General features: G+C 41.7%; 1 protein-coding gene and 1 pseudogene across 1 annotated transcript in view; both read right to left on the reverse strand.

Annotated features, from left to right (window-relative positions):
• MYH15 (myosin heavy chain 15) overlaps nt 1–26562 on the reverse strand; it is a 144487-nt gene that overhangs the window by 14854 nt on the left and 103071 nt on the right. Inside the window, exons 33-38 of the mRNA XM_060640105.3 lie at nt 23414–23529; nt 13432–13624; nt 13026–13229; nt 9084–9209; nt 6826–6996; nt 3389–3493 (exon numbers count right to left, since the gene is read on the reverse strand). Of these exons, the coding sequence (XP_060496088.3) occupies nt 3389–3493; nt 6826–6996; nt 9084–9209; nt 13026–13229; nt 13432–13624; nt 23414–23529 (915 nt within the window). The remainder of the gene's footprint in view (nt 1–3388; nt 3494–6825; nt 6997–9083; nt 9210–13025; nt 13230–13431; nt 13625–23413; nt 23530–26562) is intronic.
• Nucleotides 4085–4264, reverse strand: LOC144612845 (U4 spliceosomal RNA; annotated as a pseudogene).

Genomic DNA, 26562 nt, shown 5'->3' on the forward strand with positions numbered 1-26562 from the left:
TAAGTCCTCGGAATGCAATGTTGAACATGGTGACTGCAGTTAACAATATGATGCTGTATATTTGTAAGTTGGTAAGAGAGCAAGTCTTAAAGAGTTCTTAGCACAAGGAAAAAAATTGTAGTTATGTGTGGTGATGGATGTTAACCAAATTTGTGATAATCATTTCACAATGTAAAAAACATCAAATTGTTACATTGTACACACAACACTAATGCAATGTTATATATCAAGTTTATCTCAATATAAGTAAATATATAAATACATAAGTAAATAAATAAAGCTTTAACCAAGCCATTTCTATGGCCTAGAATACTCCCCCACCCCACCTAAAAGTACAATCTGCCAGTAGATAATTACTCATTTTAAGTTTACTAAGGCAGGGACCAAGATATAAGAAAATGAGATAGGTCTACCTCTTCAATAAAATCTACTGTTTTCATCTGCCTGTCCCTTTCCCTCCCAGGTTTAAGAAATTTGAAGATTCATAGAATTATGCATGTGTAGAAGTTCTAAAACTAACAGAAGTTTAATTGCTTAAAACCAATTTACTGAGGCAAGTCAATTTTCTGTGTGGTAAAGGAAGCCACAAGGAAGAAAACTGAAGCCTGGAAGTGGTTGCTGATGTTAATGAGCTCCTCCCACTTGAGAAGACAGAGCCTTTGTTAGGCTCAGGCTCACATCTCAGCCCCGAGGCATTACATCACTGTGGTAGCCATGGTTGCGAGGGGCTAAGATTTCCCTTCAAGAAAAGAACTTGCCGTTCAGCAGTGAGGAGGGCACTTACCTGAAAACCTCCAACTGCAGTGCCTTCGGGATCTGCTGTAGCATTTACACTGAGATCACCGCTCCCCAGGCAGCCCCCGGTCAATAACGGCCCAGTGATTACCAGGGTCCAGCCATTTCTGCCCAACATGGGGCTCCTTTCCAGGCAACCTTTGTGCTGGAGACTGCTCAGAGGAGATGGGCTGCAATGTGAAGCTCATAGCCCATCCTCCTTCCTTCACCTTTTCCTTTCATGGATATCAGATTCACATTGTGGTCTAAAGGCTTTCTCTGCCCTGATCCTGCTTGCTCTCCCCTTTGTCTTTCCCAGGTGTTATGTCAGATAAATCTCTTATGCTTCTCAGACTCCATCCTGGCATCTGGTTCCTGGAGAAGCTACCCCAAACTTATCTCTAAAAATGAAGATTTTGTTCCCTTATCTCTAAAAATGAAGATACTGTATCTGTAATTATATTTGTAAGGATTAAATAACATCTATACATAGATCCTTGAATATAGAAAGCAGTGGAAGATAAAATGGAGCAGGTGGATGGGAGGGGGCAGAAAGACTGTACCTGTTATAACGGTTGTCAGTCCCTAGTCCTACGTCCTGCTTTATAGCACATTATTCTAGGTACTGAAGAGAGAAAATAGGATGAGTTTCCAAATGCTAGAGGGACATACAGGGGAAGATAAATGCTCAATGGGGACTGGCTATAGAACTATTGTGGCTGGGGTCACACTTGATTCCCTTTCCAATGTAGTAGGATCTTCCCAGAGGATGTTTCCCAGGAAATGAAAACCATATTTATGCCCCTTTCAAAATGACATTTTCAATTGGCACCAATGACGTACTATCACAAAACACCCTGCCTCATAGTCCTGGTGGTTATTTTGATGTTAAAGGAGAACAGATTGGATTGGGCCAGCATCTATCTTGAATATTTCAAAAACAGGTACTGATATCAAGAAATGTGGAGCGCTCTCTAATGTCTCTTTAAAGTCACAGGGCCTAGCTTCATATCTTGTGTTAAATAGGTGCCCAGTAGGTGTTATCTGATTTAACAGCAGAAAAGCATTGCATAATTGAACAGATATACTCTGAGCATTGTGCAGACGCCTGGAAGAAATTAAGAACTGTACTTCCGTACTAGTACAAGGGGAAACAATAAGGCTAGCTCTGTGAAGAAACAAAGATAAAACACAATAGAACAAGAATACAGTCTTTGGGGCAATGAAAACCAAAAAAGTATAGCCTTTGGTGTTTTGTTCTATAATGGACTTGTCTTCAGAGGGGGAAAAATGTCAGTATAATCCACAGGAAACTAAAAAGAAGAAAAACCCAGACATCATTAACAAGCAGCATGTGACTCCCTCAGCGTAGGTGGCTTCCTCACCCCCCTCAAAAGAAGGGTAGAATACCACACCTTTCATGCTCCCAAGGTGTTTACTTCCTTAGCCACACATCCCAGGGGCCCACTCCCCAATGGTATTGTTATAACTAATATACTCTAAAGAAGTGTCAGACTAACTCTTAGAAAAGTCTCAGAAAAGAACCACTTCTTCAGTAAAGAAGAGCTGTGCAAGGAGCTCATTTCATCTTAATTAGCCCAAGATGATGCTTCTGAAGTGCACCGCGTTCTTGTCAACACTATCCTTCTCGCTGCAAGGAGGGAAGACATTGGCATCTCTAACAACAACTCAGCCTCAGGAACCAGAACCAGGACTGGCAGATCTTGCATTCGTACTGCCAACGTTGCTGTGAAAGCGGGTGCCCGGGAGGAATTTGCCTTTTCGCTGGCATAAGCTGTACGGTGCAGCAGGAGAGGGCCAGGGAGTGACCTCTGGCATCCGTGTTCAACAACTGGCACGTGGGCACCTAGTCTGTGCCAGGAAGATGCTGGGCCGCAGAACAGCACACAGCACAGTGCCTCTGCACTCGCGGATTCAACGGTCCCCTCCGTTTGAAGAAAAGGGAAGAAAGGTTAGAAAATGAAAATGAAGGTGAAGGATTATATTGTTGCTTTAGAAATGCGTTAACTCCTGGTAAGAAGTCTTTCCATCTCTTTTCACTTATTTGCTTGAGACCAACGTTCGCTCGCGGAAAAAGAATCTGCCAGCTCCACACGGCCGTATTTAGCAGCTACCACCTGGCACAGGCACCGAACAGAGTCCTCAGTGGCCTGGAGTGCCTGTGCCACCAGAAAATAGGAGCGAGCATGTCCCCTGCTTCGATGTAGCCAGTGTCCCATGTAACACGCTGGCTGAGGAGCCACCCCGACTCTCTGTCAGCCACTTCATTTACACATTGTTCTCACTCAGCCTCTCACAGGAAGGCATCTTTCTGAGAGCACCCCAGACGTTATGTGTGAAAAAATAAGCACGCTATAAATAGCTTTTCCCTTCTAATTGCAACTTGCGCTCACATTTTGCTTCCTGAGAGCTCTGAAAAGGGACCGACCCAAAGCACTAAGAGCACAGGAGCCCTGGGCCTGTCAGTCCATGTCTACCACTGAATGTGAGCACAAAGGTGGGGGAAAGAACAGCAGGAGACCTAGGAGGCCACCCCAGGCTTGAAGGAGCGCGTTGCGCCAGCACACAAACAGGCAGTGGTTTCCCGGAGTACCTGATAGGTCAGCTCTTTGAGGCAGCGCTCCAGCCTGCGGGCTCCCCTCTGGGCCTCCGCGCTGCGACGGATTTCGTCCTCGAGTTCACCTTCCAGTTGTCTCACCTGCAACAAAACCCTGACCTCAGACTGCAGGCTGGCAGCCAGCAAGACAGGATGCCAGTGAATTTGCCAACTGGCGCGATCATTTGAAATAGAGCAAAGTCATCAAGAGGGGGGGCCACTCTCTTTCTGGCAGTGGTTAAACAGGGTAGCCTCTCAGGGAACACTGCCTCGCCAAAAGTGAGTTGGTGGGATTATGTGGGTCTATAAAAGGACTGTTTAAACCCTCATCCATGCAGAAGTGGTAAGTTTCCTGTGAGATTACAAAATTGCACACACCCCTGTGTATGATCATAGGTAAGTATACAGAGAATAAGCTATACGGGGGAAAATTTAGGGATTAGGACAATGTACTACCTGATCTTAAGTTTCTTCCTCCATGTTCAGCCCTGACTCCCTGAAATCTGACCTTGAGTCTATGTGGCAGATATGTCCCACCCTGCCCGACAGCCCTGTTTTGTGGGAGGGCAGTAGTACGGATGGACAAGCTGCCTGTAGCCTCACAGAGTCATACAGGCAAAGTTAGCATAACGTTCATTTGACAAACATTTTATGCCAACCACACACCGGACCCCAAGGCTAGGGAGACAGCAGTGAAAAGAACAAACAAAAATTTCTCCCGTATGTAAGCATATGTTTTAACGAGGGGAAACCCACAAAGTAAGATAGAGAATATGTTTGATGGTGAGATGTGATTTGGAGAAATAAAACAATTAGCAATAATCGTGCCTTAGATAAACCTCATTGGTGACAATACTGCCATTGTGCAAAGCTGGAGAAATAAAGCAGAAAGGGGTGTAGAGAGTTGATGGAGGAAGGGTGTTCCTTCTCTTCCTTTAGATGTCCATGCCTCTGTGGCTGCCTTTTTAAAATATATTTTTTAATGTTTTTTCAATTATTTTTTGAAGGAGAGAGAGATAGAGCATGAGCAGGGGAGGCGCAGAGAGAGGGGGTGGGGCACAGAATCTGAGCAGGCTCCAGGTTCTGAGCTGTCAGCACAGAGCCCAATGCAGGGCTCAAACTCACAAACGGTGAGATCATGACCTGAGCTGAAGTCGGAGGCTTAACCTACTGAGCCACCAGGAGCCCCTGCCTTCTTCTTGACACAGATACCACCTTCTCAATGTGGCCTTTTTGACTACTCTTTTAAAATAGCAAAGTCCAATGCCCCAGGGCATGAATGTGCTTGGAATGTCTGACCCCATCTCTTACTCCCCCCCCTCCCCTCCCCACTCCAGACACACTGCCCTTGTTTTTCCTCAGAGAGGGCAAGTCAGCAGGTGTGCAAGTTCCTTGTGGACAAAGCCCGTTAAAAAATCTTCTAAACCCCTATTGTCTAGGAACTTAATACATAGTTCTATCAGTTGGGACATGAGACTATGAGGCGACCTTTTAAGGTTTTCTCATGTGTTCATGTATGTGTTTATGTCGATTAAAAAACCTCAGGGAAAATCGCTTTAATATATCAAATCCTAGACATCATATAATTTCACCAGTAAATATTCCGTTATGTAATCCTAACAGATTAGTATTATGATTATGGTTTTAAGAAAATTAATCATAATTCCTTAGTATCAGCTGATATTTGGAAGCTTATTGCTACTGAGTTAGCATGGGTTCTAGGCTTTATGGTGGACAAACAGCAATTGGAAGCAAAATTAAAATCTTAAATTCAAATTGGAAACACCATTATCATTCATGTATTTTTTTTTTAATTAGGGAAAAAAGACATATTCTAAGTTCTTTAATTTTATGCCTATATGTTTTTTTTCTCCTACTAAAAATCTTGGTTCTTATACAATCAAGATTAAATAATTATTGGTTAAAGAACTATATTAACCTTACTGATAGTGTTAATGATAAGATACTATTATTTGAGGCGTGCCTGGGTGGCTCAGTGGGTCAGCATCCCGCTACGGCTCAGGTCATGATCTCAATGTGTTCAAGCCCCACATTGGGCTTTGTGCTGACAGTGTGGAGCCTGCTTTGGATTCTCTGTCTCCCTCTCTTTCTGCTCCTCCCTCTTTCCCAAAAATAAATAAACATTAAAAACATTTTGTTAAAGATATAGTTATTTGGAACTACAAGTGCAGTTTGCTTTGATTTTTTTTTTCTTTTGTCCTTAGATATATTCCATGAGGGATGTACAAAGCACTATGTTTAAAAGTCACTAGGAATAATTCTTCTGTGTATGTTTTATGCCCCTCAACTTGATATACAGTTAGCTTCAGTTGTTTCCATTTGTCTTAACATTTTACAGATTGATTTGTTTTATTCTGCTCTTTGATTTAAACGTGTTTTCTTTTACGTTATGAAGCATGTAAATGTTTTATATGATTTTGCAATGAAAACAACTAAACAAGGTTCATTCACAAGGTCTAAGTTTCATCTCTGTGTTCTCCTCCTATGGCAGCTATTTTTATTAGTTTTTGTTTTATTCTGTCACCACTTCTTTTTGAAAATGCAAGCAAATGTGTATGTGCCCCTGTCTTCTATATTAACCCCCTCTTGCACAAAAGGGTGTAGACTCTACCTTTTCTCTGTGCCTTTTATCATCATCATACTGCTAGATGAGATCTCCAGAACATATTACAGAGCGCTCCCTCATTCCTTTTTAATCAGCATGATTATAAGGAGGCACCATAGATGTGCATTAGAATTCTATTGTATGGATATACCATAAATGTACAAAAGCAATTTTAAGAGGCCCTTCTGAACCATGAAGTCCCAGTCAAATATTCTTCCTATCCTTCTAGCATTTGTCATCCAACCTGTACGTAGTCATTGAAATTGATCCAATAATTTAAAAAATCCTATTTTCAAGATAGATCTTCCTATTTATTGTCAAGCTCCCTGAAGGCAGGTGCTACATCATTTCTGTCAGCCCCTCCTATATCTTCACTAAGCATTTCTTGATCCTTGATTTACTTGTCCCCCTTCCCCCTTTCCCTGGATGTTAAAAAATGGGCATTCTCTGCAGAGGAAATAACAGGAACAGAGGCACAGAAGCAAGACTGCGAGGGTGTATCCGGAAATAGCAGGTAACCCTGGCTGTGGGGAGCCTAGAGTTGGTGTGGCTGAATGGGAAGAGATGCATTCTCACTTAACAGGAAGAGGGAGGCAGAGTTTATCCAGCCCAAGGAAAGTCTCAGTTGATGGCCCAAGGTCAAGCGAGAATGAATGAATATATTGAGATCTGACACTATTAGTGATCTAGAAGTACTAACAAGAGAAGTGACGAGAGAGCTACAAAACATTTGGAATGCTATCCCAGGACTATAAGGCCTTGAATCAGAAGTTGTCATGACCTCATGATTATCCAGACAAATGCCTACCCTAGATTCTAGCTTCTGGATTTGCTTTCTACTCCCCATCAGGGCAGTCTGGTCAGCTTCATTCAGTCTTTTTTGTAAGTCTTTAATTGTCTGCTCCATATTCTTTCTCATCTTCTGCAAGTGGGCATTGGTGTCTTGCTCTTTCTTCAGTTCTTCTGTTATGTTTGCTGCCTAAAACAGAAAGAAAGGGACTGTGATAAGCTGGCAGCCAGTTGACCTTCACATTTCTGCCCACAATCTTCGGGTCCTTATCTGACTAGTTATCATGCCTTCCTCTGTGTCTCAATCTCCTCCCACTGCTCTGTCCCTAACCTGGGCCACCCTCAAGTTTGTTAATGATATGGCAATCCAGGTGACATCAGCTACCAGGGAGACTGGGGCGAGGGGTAACAGAAACAGACCAGAGATGAATGGTGCACAACACCTGTATTGAAAGAAAGGTGACCAACTAAAGCAACAGCTTTGAACTGAATAAAGCCCAGGACGCGTCCGATAACATCACACACCAGGAAAAGTATGGAAGGAGGCCCATGAAGATCTTTCACATCTCTCTTTTATAATTCTGTGATTCACAACAGCAAACAAGTTTAGGCTCCAGGAATTTGGCAGCTACAGATGCTCTCGGTGCCAATAATCTGGCACAAGGAAGGTTAATTCTTGTTTGTGAAGGCTGCTCTTGGCTTTGGCTATGTGTACAAGGGCTTGATGTCTCGATGAAATTATTAAGAACCGGTTCGTGAATCTCTCAGAGCATTTAATGTAGGAACACTGTCCTCCCAGCCAAAGATTCTCTGTCTATCAGGTTACCAACCATCTGTATAATTTAAGTGTGAGACGTCTGTGCAGATGGTGAGGGCAAAGAATGAATTATGGAGGCAACTCTGGGTTCTGCTATGTGGGGCTGGGACTCAGAGATGAACTATGTGAGAATTAGAAGGTGGGGGAAGAAGTAGTGAGTTCATTTTTCAACGTCGTCAAAAATCTTATAAAGGCACAGTAAAGCAGATAGTCTCCATAATGTGTGACTGCATACATTTCCCAAGCTGGAGTAGACACTCTTTTTATTCCTTTTTCTCTATGTGGATTTTCATAAATGTGAAACATTATTTTTCTCCTGGCAATCAAACATGTTCAAGCTTTCACACACCTCTTTTCCATCAGAGAGCAGAAGTGCCTGCCTCGATACGAAACAGCTGAGTGACAGGCATGCTTCTCTATTCTTAGAGAGGGCTGGATTCTACAGTGACCTGGTACCCAGGATTTAGTGCAAAGGTTTTGTTTCGTTCCTCAACTGCCAAATAACTCAGGCAAATAGAGACACAAGCTCTTCCCCTCCTCTGAATTTTAAAATGACTAACATAAAATCTAATCGAGTATCTTGTCGTCCCAGTTCTGATATCCCCTTCATCATGAGGATCAGCTTCCATTCACATAGCAAAGGCAGGCTGCTGCACACAGTTGGGCATTTGCTGGACCACACGCACAGAGTCACAAGACAGGGATGGGGTGAGTGGAGGCTGCAATTAAGTCCCTGCTCTGCTCAGCAAGACTGGGACCTGCCAGGCCTTCCATCTCCCTCTGCTAATATTTGTGTTGAGTGTTGCCTTCTGGTCACTGTGCCCTTTGAGAGAAGTGCTACAGCTGTCCGCAGGGGGTGCCTGGCAGTGGGTCTTCTCCCGTTCCCATAAACTTTCAGTCAAGGCTGGCTGCCAATGCCGAGCTTAGTGCCATTTAGGAAAAGCACTCTCATCAACAATGTTAACCTTGCAAACAAAGAAACCCTGAAACCAGCCCTGAAACCCTTCTTTACCAACCTGATGGTGCTACTCAAGCAATAGTATGGGTTGGGGAAAATAAGTGACATAAGCTTTCTTTCCAGATCATCATGATAAAGCCATCACAGGCTCTAAGAAAATAGCGATTTGTAAGGACTCACAGAAGAATTGTTTTAGACTCTAGATATATTGATTCACAAGTGGAAAGTGGCTTAACTTAAAAAAAAATCTCTTTCTTTCATGAGGTTTTGCTCATAGCAGTTCAACTGCTCCTTTTTATTGTCTGAGCTGTTTGGAAAGGAGGAGCTAATTGGCCTAATTTTTCAAAATGGAAACAGAGAGAGGCAGAGGGGTCAGTTACTCTCCTCCTGGCTATATGGAGAATCAATAGAATTCTTTTTGGCTGCAGATCTGCCTCTGCCCCTTGGCTACTGCCCTGTCAACTCTGCAAGATAGGAACGAGCAGTCAGTCAATGAACCCACCTCAGTGGCTGCCTTCTTGGCCTTCTCTTCTGCATTTTGACACCTCTGCACTGCCTCTTCAGCTTCTTTCTGCATCCTGGTAACATCAACTTCCAGCTTCTTCTTCTGGTTGAGGAGGCTCGTGTTCTAAAGCAAAGCAGCACTCTCATTAGGCAAGTTGAGACCAGCGATGCAAAAGCAAGCTGGCAGGTCGAGGACATGCAACAGGAATGGGCTCTGGCCGGGGGTGAATTCTGTTCTAAGCAGCCATAGTCAGTGAAGCAATATTTCCAACCCCAGGAAGCCACACTAGAAAACTCTCCTTTGCCATCAAAGGCATATTTGAATGGAAGGGATTTCATCCGTTAGACATTCAATATTAAAGACCTAGCAGTTTGTCTGAATAAGAAAATAGAAATGGATCCAGGTAATCTACAAGCCCCAAACATGTGTTTGGTTTTCAACTTGCTGAGGAATATGATTTTCTGCCGTTTGTTCTTTGATGTTGTAGAAGCAAGTGTTCCAGAGCACAAGTCGGGGTCAGTTGCAGATATGTGGGGAGCAGGAAGTTGGGGAATAAAAATCAGTTTCCAGCATGTTGCTCCAGGAAAAATAAAAACAAAAACAAAAATCCAATTTCCTCTTTATCTACCTCCCTTTCTATCTGACTTTGCAATGAGGAGGAGGGAAGTGTAGCTCAAATAAGCCTCAACCCCCAGGCCTTAGGAAGCCCCCCACCCCATGGGAGGATTATTGCTGTTCTGTGGCTGGTACTGTCCTAATTCTTTCTTTCCTGGGTTGTGACACTAGAGGCTGAGACTCCTTTTGCTGCTATTTGGTCCACGTTTGAAGCACAGCTTTTCTGAGGGTGTGAAACCTTAGCACAGAGAATGTATATAAAAAGCACAGGCTTCCTATTTTTGATTTCTCTTCATTGTCCTTTCACTTTTCTCTAGCTAGTACCTTTCTCAGTGGCAGGATTGTACCTTAGAAATAGAAAGAAAGATATTCCAGCCTCACAGGTTCTGTCCTGCTTCTTCAATGGCATGAAGCATCTTCATCAAGGCTTCCATGCTCTGTCCTCACAGACAGCTAGGTTCTGTGCTCCCACCCCTGCCCCAGGATTCTCCCTGGTAGTGGTCGTGGTGGTGGGGATAAGTGTACCTTACTGGAATGTTTTCTGGATCCTCACTGCACTAACTCCATAGGAACTCTTTCTTTGTAAAGGAAAGTACAAATATAAATGCCAACTTGTTTGTACCTAGAATCATTTAAAATCTGCTAAGGAGATAATGGCCAAAATCTTTTTAAGCTGACTCTTTATTTGGTTCTTTTTGGGAGGAAGGGGGTTAGGTGGTATTGTGCAAAAGAGCAATCCAGATTGTCACAGTTCAGGTTTGAAAAAGAACACATGTAATCAGCCAAGGATAAGTTTGGCCTTGTATGTTTATTCTAGGCTTAGAGGTCTGGGAATGCAGAAGGAACTAAGAAGGTTCCATAAAAGATTCATTATTCTATCAAAAGATTGACAGCAGTCTATTAATTGCAAGGCGTCTCCACATGATTAAGGTTGGGGAGAGGTTCTTGTGAGCAATGTAGTATCACCTAGATATGCTGGTCACAGGGTAGCTTCTGGACCACCAGCATCATCTGAGTATTTGTTTGATTCTTGGGTCCCACTGCAGAGATTCTGATTCAGTAGGTCTGAAATGAGATCTGAGAATTTGCACTTTTGTGTTAATTTCTGTTACACACCTAAATTTTTCAGAAATTACACTCTAGAGATCAGGTCTCCATGGCCTAATTTTCTTTTCATTTTTTTTTTTTTTTTTTTTTCAAATTCATCTCCTCTTCTCTATGTCTGTTTTTGCTCTGGTTGATGTCCTCATCTCTCTCTCTAGGCTAGTGGTTTTTCATCATATTGGGACCCACTGGTGCATTATCAGTTATAATATGCATGGCAAATGATTTATTACCAATAGCTATTAAGTACTACAGATAGATGATTACTTTTTAAAAATTCAATATCCTACTTTATAAGAATCCTGCTCATTGTATTTACATAAGCTTTCTTGAGAGAGAAAGAAAATGTTGAAGCGAGTTAGCTTGCCGGGAATTATGCAAAACATACAGCCTATTTGTTCCATATCACATGATATCTAAATAGGGTTGTGTCATGCACAATGTTTTGACGGACACAAAAGTCAAACTGTAAGCAAAAACTAATTGCAATGCTTCCCAGCTGGTACATCACTGGCTGATCCTTCCTTTTTTTAGCATTTCTCGGTGGGGGCACAATTGGCATTCTGGGAAGGGCAATTCTTTGTGAAGTGGGATTATCCTGTACCTAACACAGATATTAGTATCTCTGAACCCTGCCCACTAAATGCCAGAGGCACTTTCCAGTCACTGTGGCAACCACAATGACGTTTCTAAATACTCCACGGTACGGCAGTTCTGTCTATAGTTGTTTTAATCCACCATTCACAGCAATCACCAGAGTAAACTTCCTAAAATGAAAATCTGATCATTTCACTCTCAGCTACTCAAAATTCTTCAGTGGATCCCCATCCGCTGCAAGAAGGAATTCAAACTGCATTAGCTTCAGACTCAAGGTTCCTGGGGACCTGGCTCTCCCTGCCTCTTAGCATCATTTCTCTGATCTCTCCTACCCCTACCCCACTATGCTCTGTGAGTACTGCAATTTCCCTCAGCAGCCCACATCTCTTCCTCCCCCATGCTTTGTCCTCGGCTTTTCTCTCTACCTGACAGGTTGCTTATGTGTCCTTTATGACTCTGATTGAGCACACTGTGTATCTAGCTATGCCTAGGACTGTCAGGGAAGGCTTTCTGTAGGGATGTGCTTGCTCTGACACTATACTCCAGCAGCGCATTGAGTTCCTTACTTGGCTCTTCACTTTTTTAGGACAATGGAGACATTCTGCACGTACACCTCATACAACTGCTCAGGTTATGGCGGGTGCCCTATAAATGTTGAACGATCCATTTAGTATACACGTTTATCCTAGATGCTGTGGTTTCCCCTGATTCTATGAGAATGGCAAACGATCTAAGAATCCTTGCTTCATGTCACTTATATAACCTTCCATGGGGAGCCAGAGTCCTGACAGCTCATATCTGTCAGCAGTCACTTACAATTGTTAGAAATCTCCTGGCTCTGAGGCAGGAGATTTTTTTTTTTAATCCTTGGAGAACATGTGACTTGGAGGGAACAGAAGAAACAGGCAAATGGTTCTGGTACACTAGGGAATGTTCAGCTCTCCCCAGCTTACTGGCTGTCAATGTCCTGAGAGTCCATTCTTTTGGACTTAGTGTTATGGATAATATTGTGTCCCCTCCAAAGGAGATAGGCTGAAGTCTCTAAATGTGATCTTATTTGGAAATAGGGTCTTTACAGAGGTAATCAAGTTGAAACAAGGTCATTAGGAGGTGTCCAAATCCAATATGACTGATGTCCTTATAAGAAAGGGAAATTGAGACACAAATACTAACAGAGAAAAGATGATGCTAAGACATATAGAGAGATTTCCACGTGAAGGCAGAGGATTGAAGTGATCATCTATAAGCAAACGAACACCAAAGATTGCCAAAAATCACCAAAAGCTAGAAAAACGCAAGGAAGGATTGACCTATGAGAGTCAGAGGGAGCATGGCCCAGCCAACAACTTGGTTTCCATCTAGTGTTGAATACTGTAAGAGAATAAATTTCTGATGTTTTAAGCCACCCAGTTTGTGGTCCCGAGTGATAGCAACCCTAGGAACTTAATACATTTGGGAATGAATGAAGAGTGTGCCCACTGCTGCCAAAGGCTCTCTTTATGCCTCATATGCCACATCCATTGCCTGACATGGCAACTATTATGGTCCAAAGCTGAACAATGTGTGGAAACCATTGCCTTCATCCAGCTAATACAGCTCATAGGGAGAGTTTATGGGCCTCACCTGGATGTGGAAAAGATTGATTTTCTCTGTGGCCTGCAGGAGCTCTTCCTCCGCCAACTTGCGCCCACATTCCGTCTGTTCATACAAGGACCTCAGCTCCTCTAGCTCAGACTGGACAAGAGAGTTGTGCCTCTCAGCCACAGCCACCTGCTCCTTCAGCTCACTGTTCAGGCGTATGCTGTCATCTAGCTGCACCCGAAGGTCCTGTGAGAGAAAACACAGGCCTGGGGCACAGATTGCTGAGTTCAATGGGATATGCACCTGCATGCATGCTCTAAGCAAAGCTCGCCAATTTAAGTGTGTTCCTGCTTTCTTGAAGGATTAGATTTGTTGTCCTTACTTTTATTTCTCAGCACAATCTGTCTCTTGGTTTGCTTATTCCCTGCCCTTATATTGCAATTTGTACCTGGATTTGAATCTGAAGCTGGCCCAGGGATTTGGTTGTCTCTGACACCTGTCGGTTGGCACAGCTAAGCTGGAGTTCCATCTCACTGAGGTTCCCTTCCACATTCTTCTTCAGCCGTGTCGCTTCAATTCTGCTCCTAGTTTCAGAATCCAGACTAGACTGCAGGGAGTCAATAGCGCATTGCTGATTCCTCCTAATTTTAGAATAACATTTAAGAGAAAAAAAAAAATCATGCACCCAAATTAAGAAAGGTTACCTGCTGTGCACATAATAGTTTAGGAAACATAAAAAATTAAAATTCAAGATAAATTCTGGGTAATTAACAAAATGAGTCTAAGGGGTTGTCATTTTAAAAAACATAGAGGTTGAAGGGTTAGGTTAGTGAGCATCATAATAGATTAAGATTCCCAGGCCAGCTTTTCTCAAGAATCAAGGAAAGTATCAGAGAGAATCCTTGTGAGGCCCTTATGTCCAGTGGGACAGCCTTAGCCTTACCTAAGACCCCTTAAGGGAAGGCATAGAGCAAACATCTAGATTTCCTGCAGTGGCTAAGGATGAAGGAAGGATGCTCTTCCAGACAGCTATAATATTTAAACTACTTTCAGTGGTAAAACATATCTGAACAAGGCAAGAAAGAGCCACCCAGGCTTAAATCCCAAGGACAAGCAATATTGCTCTAATGGCCTATTGTTGCTTAGCCCTTCTAGAATAGCATGGTTATCTTTCTGTAGGAGTTGGAGTACAGTCAAGGGTAGGCTGAGAAGACCAACTGCTGTGTGAGGATTGAGTTGCTTCAATATTCCTCATGACAACAAAAACCCTACACTGAAACTATATTTGCCAAGTGATAGAAGCTTAGACAATAGATGTGTGTTGAGGGAAACAATGAAAAAATCTAGGGAACCCATGGCAATCATTTCCTAGCCTTCCTGCAGTCAGTTTGGAATTATGTGACTGAATGCTGACCACTGGATCATGGGCAGAAACATTTGTAGGCCTTGCCCATACAACATTTTTACTTGTATAATCCAGTACTCCCCTCTTCCTCATCTATGGCAAACTTGGTGGCCACTTTTGGAAGACTGTGGCACCACAAGATGGAAGGAAACTGGGATCTTGAATGGCTTTGAAGAATAGTGACTCACTCTATAGCCTAACCTACACTGGACTCAGACACAAAACAAAGATGAACTTTGATAGTTTTTAAAAAAATGTTTTTTAATGTTTTTTAATTTATTTTTGAAGGAGAGAGAGAGACAGAGCATGAGTGGGGGGAAGAGCAGAGAGAGAGGGAGACACAGAATTCGAAGCAGGCTCCAGGCTCTATGCTGTCAGCACAGAGCCTGATGTGGGGCTCGAACTCACAAACCATGAGATGATGACCTGAGCCGAAGTCAGATGCTCAACCGACTGAGCCACCCAGGTGCCCCGAACTTTGATAGTTTTGAGTCAAGGTTTGGTGTTTGTGAGCCAGGATGGTTTAACTGCTATAACTAACACCCCCCACCCCAGGATTAAGCTCACCCTGTGAAATAGGACTCAGTGCTGAACAGGCAAAACAGACATGGGAAGAGCCTTCCTGTTTTTCATCATAGAGCCCTTTACCAGAAATAGCAAAAATGTACTCATCTTGGATCATAATTATGTTCTGCATTGAAATAGCATTGAATATGTGTCCTGAACTCTGAGGCCAATCAGGAAGGCATATAGCCCACATGGGATAGTTGTGTGGCTCAGGTTTCTAATTGGGTAACAGGTGGAGGGGCTGCTTTTCATGACCAGTTGTCTCCCCATTGGTAGGTGAAAATCTCACAAGTACTTATGGAAATGTATGGGAGAATGTAAAGCCCAGAGTTAGCACCTCTTCTGTGCTAACCTTATGTCCCTGGCCCCCACAAATTGAGATAAGCCTCTCATGACTAACCTTGGTTGTGGGCTTTTGTTCAGCTTCCAGGTCATAATCCTACAGGAATACCAGTACATAAAGTTAATCCAGACTGTTATAGCTGAATATGTACTTCCCCATTTATATATTGAAGCCCTAAACCCAAGTACCTCAGAATGTGACTATCTTTAGAGACACGGCCTCTACAAGAGGTGATTAAGGTAAAATGAGGCTATTGGGTGAGGCCTAATTTAATCTGATTAAGAGAAAATTTGGACACACACAAACACATCAGGGATTCACATGCACAAAAGAAAGATCATGTGAGGACATGACAGGAGGGCGGACATCTGCAAGCCAAGGAGAAGCCTCAGGAGAAACCAAACTTGCCAACACCTTATTTTGGACTTCCAACGTCCATATTAGTGAAAAAATAAATTTATGTTGTTTAAGCCACCCAGTCTGCATTTCATTATGGCAGCCCAAGCAGACTTATACAGTGACTCATACTATCAACATCACTAAAAGCTTTAAGACACTTTTTTGTTTTATATTGGGGAAACTCACTTTTGCCACAGCTGACTCTCCTTATACAGGAACACTAAAGCATCCCTAGCTTGGTATCAAAATCCTTTATACAGACATACATTCTACTTAAGCAGACAATGTTTCAAACTGTACTTTTACACAGTTGTTTATGAATCTTCATGAGTGCCTGCAGACAGTAGAAAGTGCTATGGTTTGAGAGGCTTGGATATGATACAGGCTTAAAGAATGGCCTCTAGACAATCAACACATTTCATGCATAGTCAATAAATCTTTAAAATGAAAACTCTTCCAAGTACATTTAAAAAAAAAATGAAGCACTCAGGACCAGGACCATATAGTAAGAAGTTCTTTCATTCCCCCTGCCCCCATCCTGACATGAAATGCAGTTTGAAAAAGAAAACCAGATACAAAAAAAAAAAAAAAAAAAGAAAGAAAGAAAGAAAGAGAGAAGTCAGTAAAAAAACTTACAACTTAAGGGAAACCATTGACAAAACAAAAAGGCAACCTACTGAATGGGAAAAGATATTTGCAAATAATATATCCAGTAAGTGATTAATATCCAAAATATATAAAGAACATATACAACTCAACACAAAAAATAATAGTAATGCTAATAATATGATTAAAAATGGGCAGAGGACCTGAATAGACTTCTTGCCAAAAAAGACACAGATGGACAACAAACACATGAAAAGATGCTCAATATCACTCATCATCAGGGAGATGCAAATCAAAACCACAATGAGATGTCACCTCACACCTGTCAGAATGGCTAAAATCAAAAACAAAAAATAATGAGCATTGGTGAGAATGTGGAGAAAAAGGAACCCTCAGGCACTGTTGGTGGGAATGCAAATTTGTGCAGTCCCTATGAGAAACAGTATGGGTGTTCCTTAAAAAATCAAAAATAGAATTACCATATGATCTAGTAATTATACTACTGGATATTTACTCAACAAAAACAAAAACACGAATTCAAAAAGATACGTGCACCCCTATATTTACTGTAGCATTATGTACAATAGCCACATCATGGAAGCAACCTCAGTGTCCATCGATAGATGAATAAAGAAGATGTGATATAGACTTCCAGAGAAGATGGCAGAATAGGAGGACCCTAAGCCCATCTCATCCCCTGGATACAATTAGATAATACCTATATCAGTGTAAATAAACCAGAAAATATCACAAAGACTGGCAGAGCCAACTCTCCACAGCTAAAATTAGAGAAGAGACAACAATGAAGGCAGTAAGAAGGGTGGAGACAGAGACATGGTCAAGAGCTAAATGGACCAATGGGATCGTCCATAGGAGTGAGACACATAGAGTTGAGGGAAACAGCTCTTCACACCAAGCACCCCAGGCACTAGGAACCCATACAGGGAAGGCAAACCCTATAACCTCTGCCTATGAAAATAAGAAGGGCCTGGCCTCACAAGTTCCTACAATCAGGCTTAATACCTGGAACTTTAAAAGTCAACGGATGGCCTCTGAGAGAGCAATAGGAAACTGAACCCCATCCTTAAAGACATAGCATGACAAACAGTCCCTCAGAGATACAGCATAGAGGTAGCATTTTGAAAAATTCCTAGGATATATGGGAAGATTTATTTACTAATCTTCATAAGGCCACTACTTTCAAGAGTAGGAGATGTAACTGACTTTCTTAACACATAGAAACAAATACAGAGAGTTAGACAAAATGAGGAAAAAGAAAAATGTGTCCCAAATGAAAGAGCAGGATAAAAATCACAGCAAAAGAGCTAAATGAAACCAAGATAACAAATGCCTGAAAGAGAATTTAAAGCAATGGTCATAAAGATACTCACTGGACTTGAGAAAAGAATGTAGGAGCTCAGTGAGGCCCTCAACAAAAATATAGAAAACATACAAAAGAACCAGAGATGAAGAACTCATAACTGAAATTTAAAATACACTAGATGAAAGCATAGAGGAAGCAGAAGAACATATCATCAACCTGGAAGACAGAGTAATGCAAAGCAATCAAGCTGAACAGGAGAGAAAAAAATAATAAAAACTGAAATTAGACTTAGGGAACCCAATGATACCATCAAACACAATAAGATTTGCATTGTAGGGACTCCAGAAGGAGAAGAGAGATAAAATGGGACATAAAGATTATTTGAATAAATGATAGCAGAAAATTTCCTAAATCTGGGGAAGGAAACAGAAATCCAGATCCAGGAGGCAATGGGAGTCCCCAGAAGAATCAACCCAAGGAGGTCCACACCAAAACTCATTGTAATTTAAATGGTAAAAAGAAATTATAAACCATTTTAAAAGCAGAAAGAGAAAAGAAAACAGTTATATACAAGGGAAACCGCATAAGGCTATCAGCTACTTTTTTAGCAGAAACTTTGTAGGCCAGAAGGGAGTGGCATAGTACATTCAGTGTGCTGAAAGAAAAAACCTGTAACCAAGAATAGTCCATCCAGCAAAGATATCATTCATAAGAGAAGGAAACTTAAAAAGTTCCCAAACAAAAGTTACAGGAATTCAGGACAACTAAACCAGCCCTACAATAAATGTTAGAGACTTTTTAAAAAATTTTATTTATTTGAGAAAGAGAGCCCAAGCAGGGAAGGGGCAGAGAGAGAGAGAGAGAGAAACAGAATCCCAAGCAGGGGGAGCCTGACACAGGGCTCAAACTCACGAACAGTGAGATCATGATCTGAGCCAAGATCAAGAGTCAGAACCTCAACCAAATGAGCCATCCAGTTGCCCCAGAAATATCAGAGACTTTATGAGTAGAAAGACTTTAAGTAGGAAGAGTAAGAAAAGTAGGAAGCAGAAAAGCAGTAAAATTAAGTATATTTATAAAAATCAGTTAAAGGACTCACAAAATAAAAGGATGTAAATTATGACACCATATACCTAAAATATGGAGGGTAGAAGAGTAAAGAATGGGTTCAAACTTATGGGACTGCTAAATGGATGCTATATATAAATCACAAATCAAAAACAAGTAATAGATAAGCAAAGAGAGAGAAAGAGAGAAAGAGAGAGAGAGAGAGAGAGAGAAAGGAATCCAGGTATATCACTAAAGAAAGCCCGCAAGCCATGAGAGAAAAGAGCAAGAGAAGAAATGAACAGAAGAACTACAAAAACACCATAAAACAAGTAACAAAATGGCAATAAGTATACACCTATCAATAATTACTTTGAATATAAATGGTCTAAATGCTCCAAACAAAAGACATAGGGTGACCAAATGGATAAAAAAGCAAGACCCACCTATTTGCTGCCTGCTGGAGACTCATTTCAGACTGAAAGACTGAAAGATAACATCCCTATGTTTATTGAGGCATTATTTACAATAGCCCAGTTATGGAAGCAGCCCAAGTGTTCATCAATAGAGAAATGGATAAAGAAGATGTAGTATATACATATGTATATACGTGACACATTTTATGTATTTATATATGAATATTACTCAGCCATAAAAAAGAGTGGAATTTTGGATGGATCTAGCAGGTATACTGCTAAATGAAATAAGTCAGAGAAAGATAAATACCACATGATTTCATTCAGATGTGGAATTTAAGAAACAAAACACACCAGCAAAGAAAAAAAGAGACAAACCCAAAACCAGACACTTAACCATAGAAGACAAACTGATAGTTACCAGACAGGAGGTGGGTAGGGGAACAGGTGAACTAGGTGAAGGGAATTAAGAGTACACTTATCATAGTCAGCCCTGAGTTGTGTATAGAATTATTGAATCACTATACTGTACACCTGAGATGAAGATAACACTGTATGTTACACTTTTTTTCAAATTTAGAATTAAAAAAAAAACAACATTAAAACTTGTAAAAGTTATAATGACTTTAATTGGAAAGTCAATTCATTAGGTCACTTTTTTTCTCCTGCGATATTGTTTACCTGTATCAGAGATATGTGAGATTTTCCTTAATTCTAATACATATAATTTCGATTTAAAATGATTAGCAAGGTATTTTCCTAACCAAATACCATGCCTGAGTGTGAAATCCTATTTCTTGAAGACATGCTAAAATATTTTCCTTAGAAATGAGAAGAGACTTAAACACATTCTTCTGGCAGAGACTCAGACAATAACTGAAATTAAGTTTGATGGTGCTTATAAATTAAGACCATGTGTGAAATTTGACATCACTGAGTTTTGAGGAACAGGCCAAATGGAAGGAAAACATGATGGAACATTAAAAATAATGTGTAGACCCCTAAGGCTATAGAGGCCAGGGTTGGGCAAACTAGAAGTTATAGGCCAAATCCAGCCATGACCACTTGATTTCCTATTGTGTACAACTGCTTTCAAGCTACATTGCAAAGTTGAGTAGAGATAGAGACCCTATGGCCTACCTGCAAAGCCAAAAATATTTGCCATTGATGCTGCTCCAATGCTACCCCAAAATACGGCACCTTGGCATATTAAATATCTTAAACTCAAGGAATTTGAGAAAACAATGGAAGCAGGAAGATCAATCTAAATTCTGCCCTTTTTCCCTGAATGCAGGAGATAAACCTCCCTCGTGAAAGATACCCTCCCCTGTACAGAAGGAAGGGAGACATCCTTGTTACCAAAGAGTAAATTTAGGGCCAAGAAGGCTGTCTAAACAAACCTTGTTAATTCTTCAGCATTTAAGCTACCACAAGCCCAAATCCCTGTGCCTTATCAATTCTTCACAAGTTTATTGTTTGTCTAAAAGGTATAAAACTTCCTGCTCTGGTTGTGTCCCCCCAGTCTTCATTCTTTTGTGAAAGCTCCCATGGAGATTAAAAATTCAATAAAACATGTAGACTTTTCTGCTTTTAAACTGTCTTAAGTCAGTTTAATTCTTAGGATCAGTCACAGACCTAAAGAGGGTAAGGAGAATTTTTTTCTTCCCTACACTATCTCATCCTCTACAGAAAATTTGTTTAACCCTTCCAGAGGCGATCAAACCAAAGCAAGCTTTGGACTGCAGGACTTTCAGTCCCTCCTTCCCAAGACCGTCAGCAGCACCTCTCTGGCTGTGCCTGAGAGAACACAGGCTGGGTCCATCCTGGCCCTCGGCCAGTGACAAGACACTCCCATACTTCAGCATTTCCCTGAACACCCTGAGTTGGAGGAGGTGGCCTCTGTGAACACCTGTGGACATCTGTGGCCTCTGAAAATTCAGGACCCACCTGACCGACTTGTTTTCAACCCAGTTCTGAGTCTTGTGGCCAAACTGGACGCAGGTGACAGGTAGGGCCACCAGTTGGCCTTCATGCTAACTGCCATTATGCCTCCTTTTCTGTATCCAGGATGGAGAGGGCCAAAGCCAGCCACCACACCTCCTCCTCTCCTTCCATTAGTGACTGCATTATCACCTCCCTACCTCTACCTATGTCAATTAGAACACTGTAGGAAAAAAAAAAAACGTTTTTGAAAGAAAGAAAGCCCCATCAATCCATAAAAGTTTAGGAAGCCCCGACAAGAATAGCAGGCCCAGTGTCTGGCCAACATGAAGTGCTCAAATATGTATTGAACAAGCAAAACATGACACATATCCCAGCTGCTCATACTTTCACCACCAACAGGCCTGGGGCTCACTGAGGATACATACGTCCTCCCAGGATGATGGCTGGAGCTCAGGGGAGGAGGAGTTGAATGAATCACCCCTCTGCAGAACCCTCAGGGCTCTTATCTTTGCCTCTGAGTCTCTTTGGCTTCTCTGGTCCCTTCCTCGCACGCTTCCTTCAGTCTCTGTGGCCTTTCCCAAGGTTTATGTGGACGCAGGACCTAGAAACTCATCTTGCCTTCAGGCCATATTTTCCTCAAGTTCTAGAATTTACCTGGCTTATCTTGATTGCTCAGAATCCTCTGCTCTCCTAGTGCTTCTCCCAGCCATTCTGTGCAGACTCCTCAGGGCCCCTTCCTCTCCCAGCCCCTGAGGCCAGACCAAATAATCAGATTAAACAGAGGCTTCTGATACATTCTGCACTGGCACAGAAACGTTCTGCAAGGGCACTTGTGATATTTTGTAAGATATGCTCATCTCTCCTTTCCAGATGTACCTATTATAGCTATTATGGATCATTAACTAAAACTCCTGACTAGCTCGCCCCACCCTCTAGCCCGCCTCTTCTTTTTTCAGCCCCTCCACAGCCCCAGCCTAGAGTTCAGCTCTTTCTTCTCCCAGCCCTGGCTGTTTGGATCTCCAGCTTCCTTTGCACTAAGATTATTATAATTGGTGAACTGCTCTAAGACATTCAGATGTACCTGACGAGAGGCAGACTCTCTGAGGATTCATTTTTCCCTAAGCCAGGTCTATTAATAGATGCAGGGTTGACATTACCTAAAATGAGCTTTTTTCTTTTAACTGCACAAAGAAACGTTCATTTTTGTTCCTCATGGAAGGAAGTAGGGCAAATATCAAGGCCTGATGTTTTGCCCTTCATCAAAAAAAATTCTTTTAGACACTGAGTCAGGGCCTCTTAAGTAGACCGAAATTCATCCTCACAGTCAGTCCTAGAGAGGCAAGTGTCCATGAGAGAGCGAGCAAGGATAACTCAAAGCACACAGAGGGCCAAATTTGGCTTGATGTTCTCATTAAAAAAAAATGACCCCCATGGGAGTTTTGTCTGAATTGGGGCTATGGGAAAGAAGCCAGTTCAACTGACTATATTAACATTTTTTAAAAATTGTTTTAACAAACATGTTGAAAGCAAGTTGCCCATGGAAACTCAGACTCCAGTGATTTTCCTTGCTGACATATGGCACTGACTTAATGGAACAGATCAGATAAATGATATAATCACAGTGAATTCCATGTGTTTATAATTGTGCCTTTGATCTATACAGTGTGAAGTGCTTTGCCAACATCAGCTCACTGATCCTCCTCACCACCTTCTGTGACATGTATGGGGCTGCTTTTATCCCCTCACTTCACTGAGACGCTAAGAAGTGGAATGTCTAAAGTCATCAGCTTGTTATGATGAGGCTAAGAAAAGATCCTGCAACCCATGAGTCCTGTCTAATTCAGTTTCCTGACCATTAAGACTCAGCCTCTTCAACAGGGATTCAATAAGCAGCTTAGGTCCTGGCTCCCGCCCCTCTCCAAACAAATGGCTACAGGTGCAGGCAGGGGGTGTGTGAAAATTTCACTCTGATCTGGCATTAATTTCAATGTACGGCATCACATTTAGTTCCTTTCTTCCACTCTTCAGCATTATCAGTCAGCTTCTTGAATGCCCAGGAGACTTGTTATGGGGAGACCGGGTAGTGCCCACAGCCCTTGTACATATAATTATGCTTTTTTTGTGTTCTCTTCAGTCTCTATGAGAACAGAAGCTGCTCAATCATAAGAAAATCCTAAAAACAGACAGTAATTGCGTAGAGGTGTTCCTTTAGATTAATAGTGGTGAGCTTACTAGAAAGATCTGGCATAGGGTTAGACTGGCTAAGTTTCTTTGGTAATGTTCCAGCAGAGGCCATAAAGGCAGCCAAACACAGCACGTTCTGTTCAGTCAAGAATTCTGGAATATGCAAATATGGCTCATCAAAATAATCTCAGATACCTAAAATTTTCTATTTCTTCATCTTTCTCTGAAAGCTTTCTTTCAAGTTCTGCTTTAGCTTCCAAGAGTTCAAGCTGGAAGCGAAGAATCTTGCTTTCGTTACGTTCCAGAGCTCCCTGAAACACATAAATTAAAAGTACTAAGTTAAGTCTACTTTATGGATACAGAATTTTTTTTCCTCAAAATGTGTGTCACTATTGCAGCTCTCTTTGGAGTTGCTGGGAGGCCTCTAAGTTCAAATCAGTTCCCTGAAGATTGGAACAGGATGAGAGACAAGTGACTGCTTTTGTTTGTCACGTCACTTACAGCTTTGACATTCTTAGGGCTCTTGGCTGTAGTTCAAGAACTAGAATTCTAAAGCATTTTTTTTTTTTTTAAATAGAAAGATTCAATCTTGTCTGTGACTATATTTAAACTTTTTAATTCATTACTCTGGACTTTTCTTAATATAGTTGATCCTCAGGATGAATCAATAAAAGGATCAAAGCTAGAACAAGGAAAGTGATAACTCCTACCTGCAATCTTTTATTCAATTCTGGACATCACGGAGGAACAGAGAAAAAGGTGAAAGTAGCCAGAGAACAGGAAACAGGATAGTGTCCAAATAGTGTCAAAGGAAGAACAATAAAGGAATTTAGGATGTGCCTGACACAAAACACTCAGTGTGAGCCGTCACCACCATGATTATTAATACTACTTCAAATGGATTGCTTTGACAGCTGGGGAAATCTCCTGCCCCTTTGAGTATTTAAATATAGGCAAGGCAATTACCGCCAGGGATGTTATAAAGGTGATTCAAGTTTAAAAGTGGAGCTTTGATCAAATCGTTAAAGTCTATTCCAAAGATACAATTTACATTGCAATAGAAACAAACAAAATATTTGGAGGATACTGAGGAAGATGTTTATCAGGGACACAGGTGTGACAACAATCTATTGGTCAGTTAACAATTGGCAGGTAGTCCTGAGGGCCAGAGTAATTTTTATGGCCTCTTCTGAGGCATGCTTACCACATGCAACCAAAAGGAGAAAATAAAACTGAGTAGCAATTTCAAGATAAAAAGAAGAAAGATGTTAGGAATTTTAATATGCCTTAAGGCCTTGCTGCTGTTCCCTCAACACTACCTTCAATATCAGAGACAATAAATCAAAAACCAATGCTTGGATAGCAATTTCCTGCAAGGAAATGCTGCCCTTCCTTCAGGGGAAACTGTCACCTCTCAACCTCTAGAATCCACAGAGAAAGTGAATCTTTGGAGAAGGTGACTTGGGATAATTTGAGTTTTGTGGGCTTCAGAAATAATCTGATAAAGATTCTCATAAAGGCTCACCCAGGAAAACAAATAACCCAATTTTACAAATACACGTCCAAGTTGATGAAGTATTTATGGGTGCTGCCGAAGATGCAAACTTGAGAAAATGCAAATAGAATATAATGCCATCTAGTGGCAGTAAGTGGTAGGAGCGCCACGGCCTTCTCACCTAGGACGTGCTAGTCAATTCAATACACAGGAAAGTCTATATGTTATACGAGACTAAAACTGTCCCTGCCCAATCATACCTCTCACAGACCTGTCATAGTGCTTGAAAGTTTGGCTATAAAAATTACTTCTTTAGGTTAAAGTGGTGGCTTTAGGAAATCCCTGCCTAGGATGGCCAGTAGACCAAAGGGAGCAAGTAAATGAAACATTTCACCAACTTTTTCACCAACCAGCCTTGTTAGGTGACATGACACCACAGTAGCAAATAAAAGGTTCTGTATGAAATGGAGAAGACCTGAGGGAAACAGTTATTCACAAAATGGCAACAGCCGCGTCAAAAGCCATCCACTTGACAACTCTGTATGTGGGGTATATATATGGACATGTCTTCTGTCTGCCTGGTTTCTTACAGAAATGTAGTGATAAGATAAATTTAACAGAGATTTCTTGGCAGGGAGCAGTCCTTTGGGGTCTAATTTCCCATTATCATACCTTCCAAAAGGCTCTGTTTAAAACTGACTGCTTTGCCTTTTAAAATCATTTTCTCAGTTGGAGGGTGAGTGGTGGGGGCTGTGTTTTAAGTACTGGGTGCTTAGTCTAAAGGAGGGTCAAGAAGATGAAATTCAGCTATGAGAAAAAAGGCTTTGCAGGGCGTGTTAACTGTTTAGTGACCACGACAGATGACTCTTTTTATAGGTCACTCTCTTTGGCATAAAGTCTTCTCAGTGGTCCTTTCACTCACTGGCACACCCCGAGGGATAAAGGCAGAGGCTGCTCTTGAACTTATAATCCAGAACACTCAAAACACTCCTGTCACACAATCTGTACAAAGATGAGCTTTCCGGGCAAATGTTTGAGAACATTACTTTGAATCCCATTTTTAAAACTAAAGTTTTTTAGGGGGGAAAAAAAGGGTTTTAGCTCTTTTTTTTTTTTAATTTTTTTTTTTTTAACGTTTATTTATTTTTGAGACAGAGAGAGACAGAGCATGAACGGGGGAGGGGCAGAGAGAGAGGGAGACACGGAATCAGAAGCAGGCTCCAGGCTCCGAGCCATCAGCCCAGAGCCCGATGTGGGGCTCGAACCCATGGACCGCGAGATGGTGACCTGGGCTGAAGTCAGACGTCTAACCGACTGAGCCACCCAGGCGCCCCTAGCTGACTCTTTTTAAAGAGAGGAGGAGGTGTGAGGATATTTATTCATTGTTGAATGAATAAATAGATTCAACAGATATTTGTTGAACCTCTAGTACACACCAAGCCAATGTTCCAGGCCAGTGCTTCTCAAATATTAGTGTAAATATGAACACTACAGGATCTTGTTAAAATGCAGACTCTGATTCAACAGATCTGGGGAGAAGGCTGGGAGTCTGAATTTCTAACAAGCTCCAGGGCAATACAGCTCCAAGCAGCTGATCCTTGGGCCACATTTTGAACAGTAAAGGTCTAGGCACTGAGGATACATTGATGAATGAGAGAGACATGGTTGCTCTTTTCGTTGCAATTGGTAGATTTGCACCCACTGCTGCTTATCCTGCCCTCTGAGCCTCTATGCCTTCATTTGTGAAATGCGGACACTAGTTTGCTAGGGTGATTGCATAAAATAAGGCCTATCTAGCACTGGGCATAGTCCCTAGCAGGTAGTAGTTAACACTCGAAGAAGAAGTGTC

The sequence above is a fragment of the Panthera onca genome, chromosome C2 (genome assembly GCF_046562875.1).
Source record: "Panthera onca isolate mPanOnc1 chromosome C2, mPanOnc1 haplotype 2, whole genome shotgun sequence".
NCBI classification, from domain to species: domain Eukaryota; kingdom Metazoa; phylum Chordata; class Mammalia; order Carnivora; family Felidae; genus Panthera; species Panthera onca.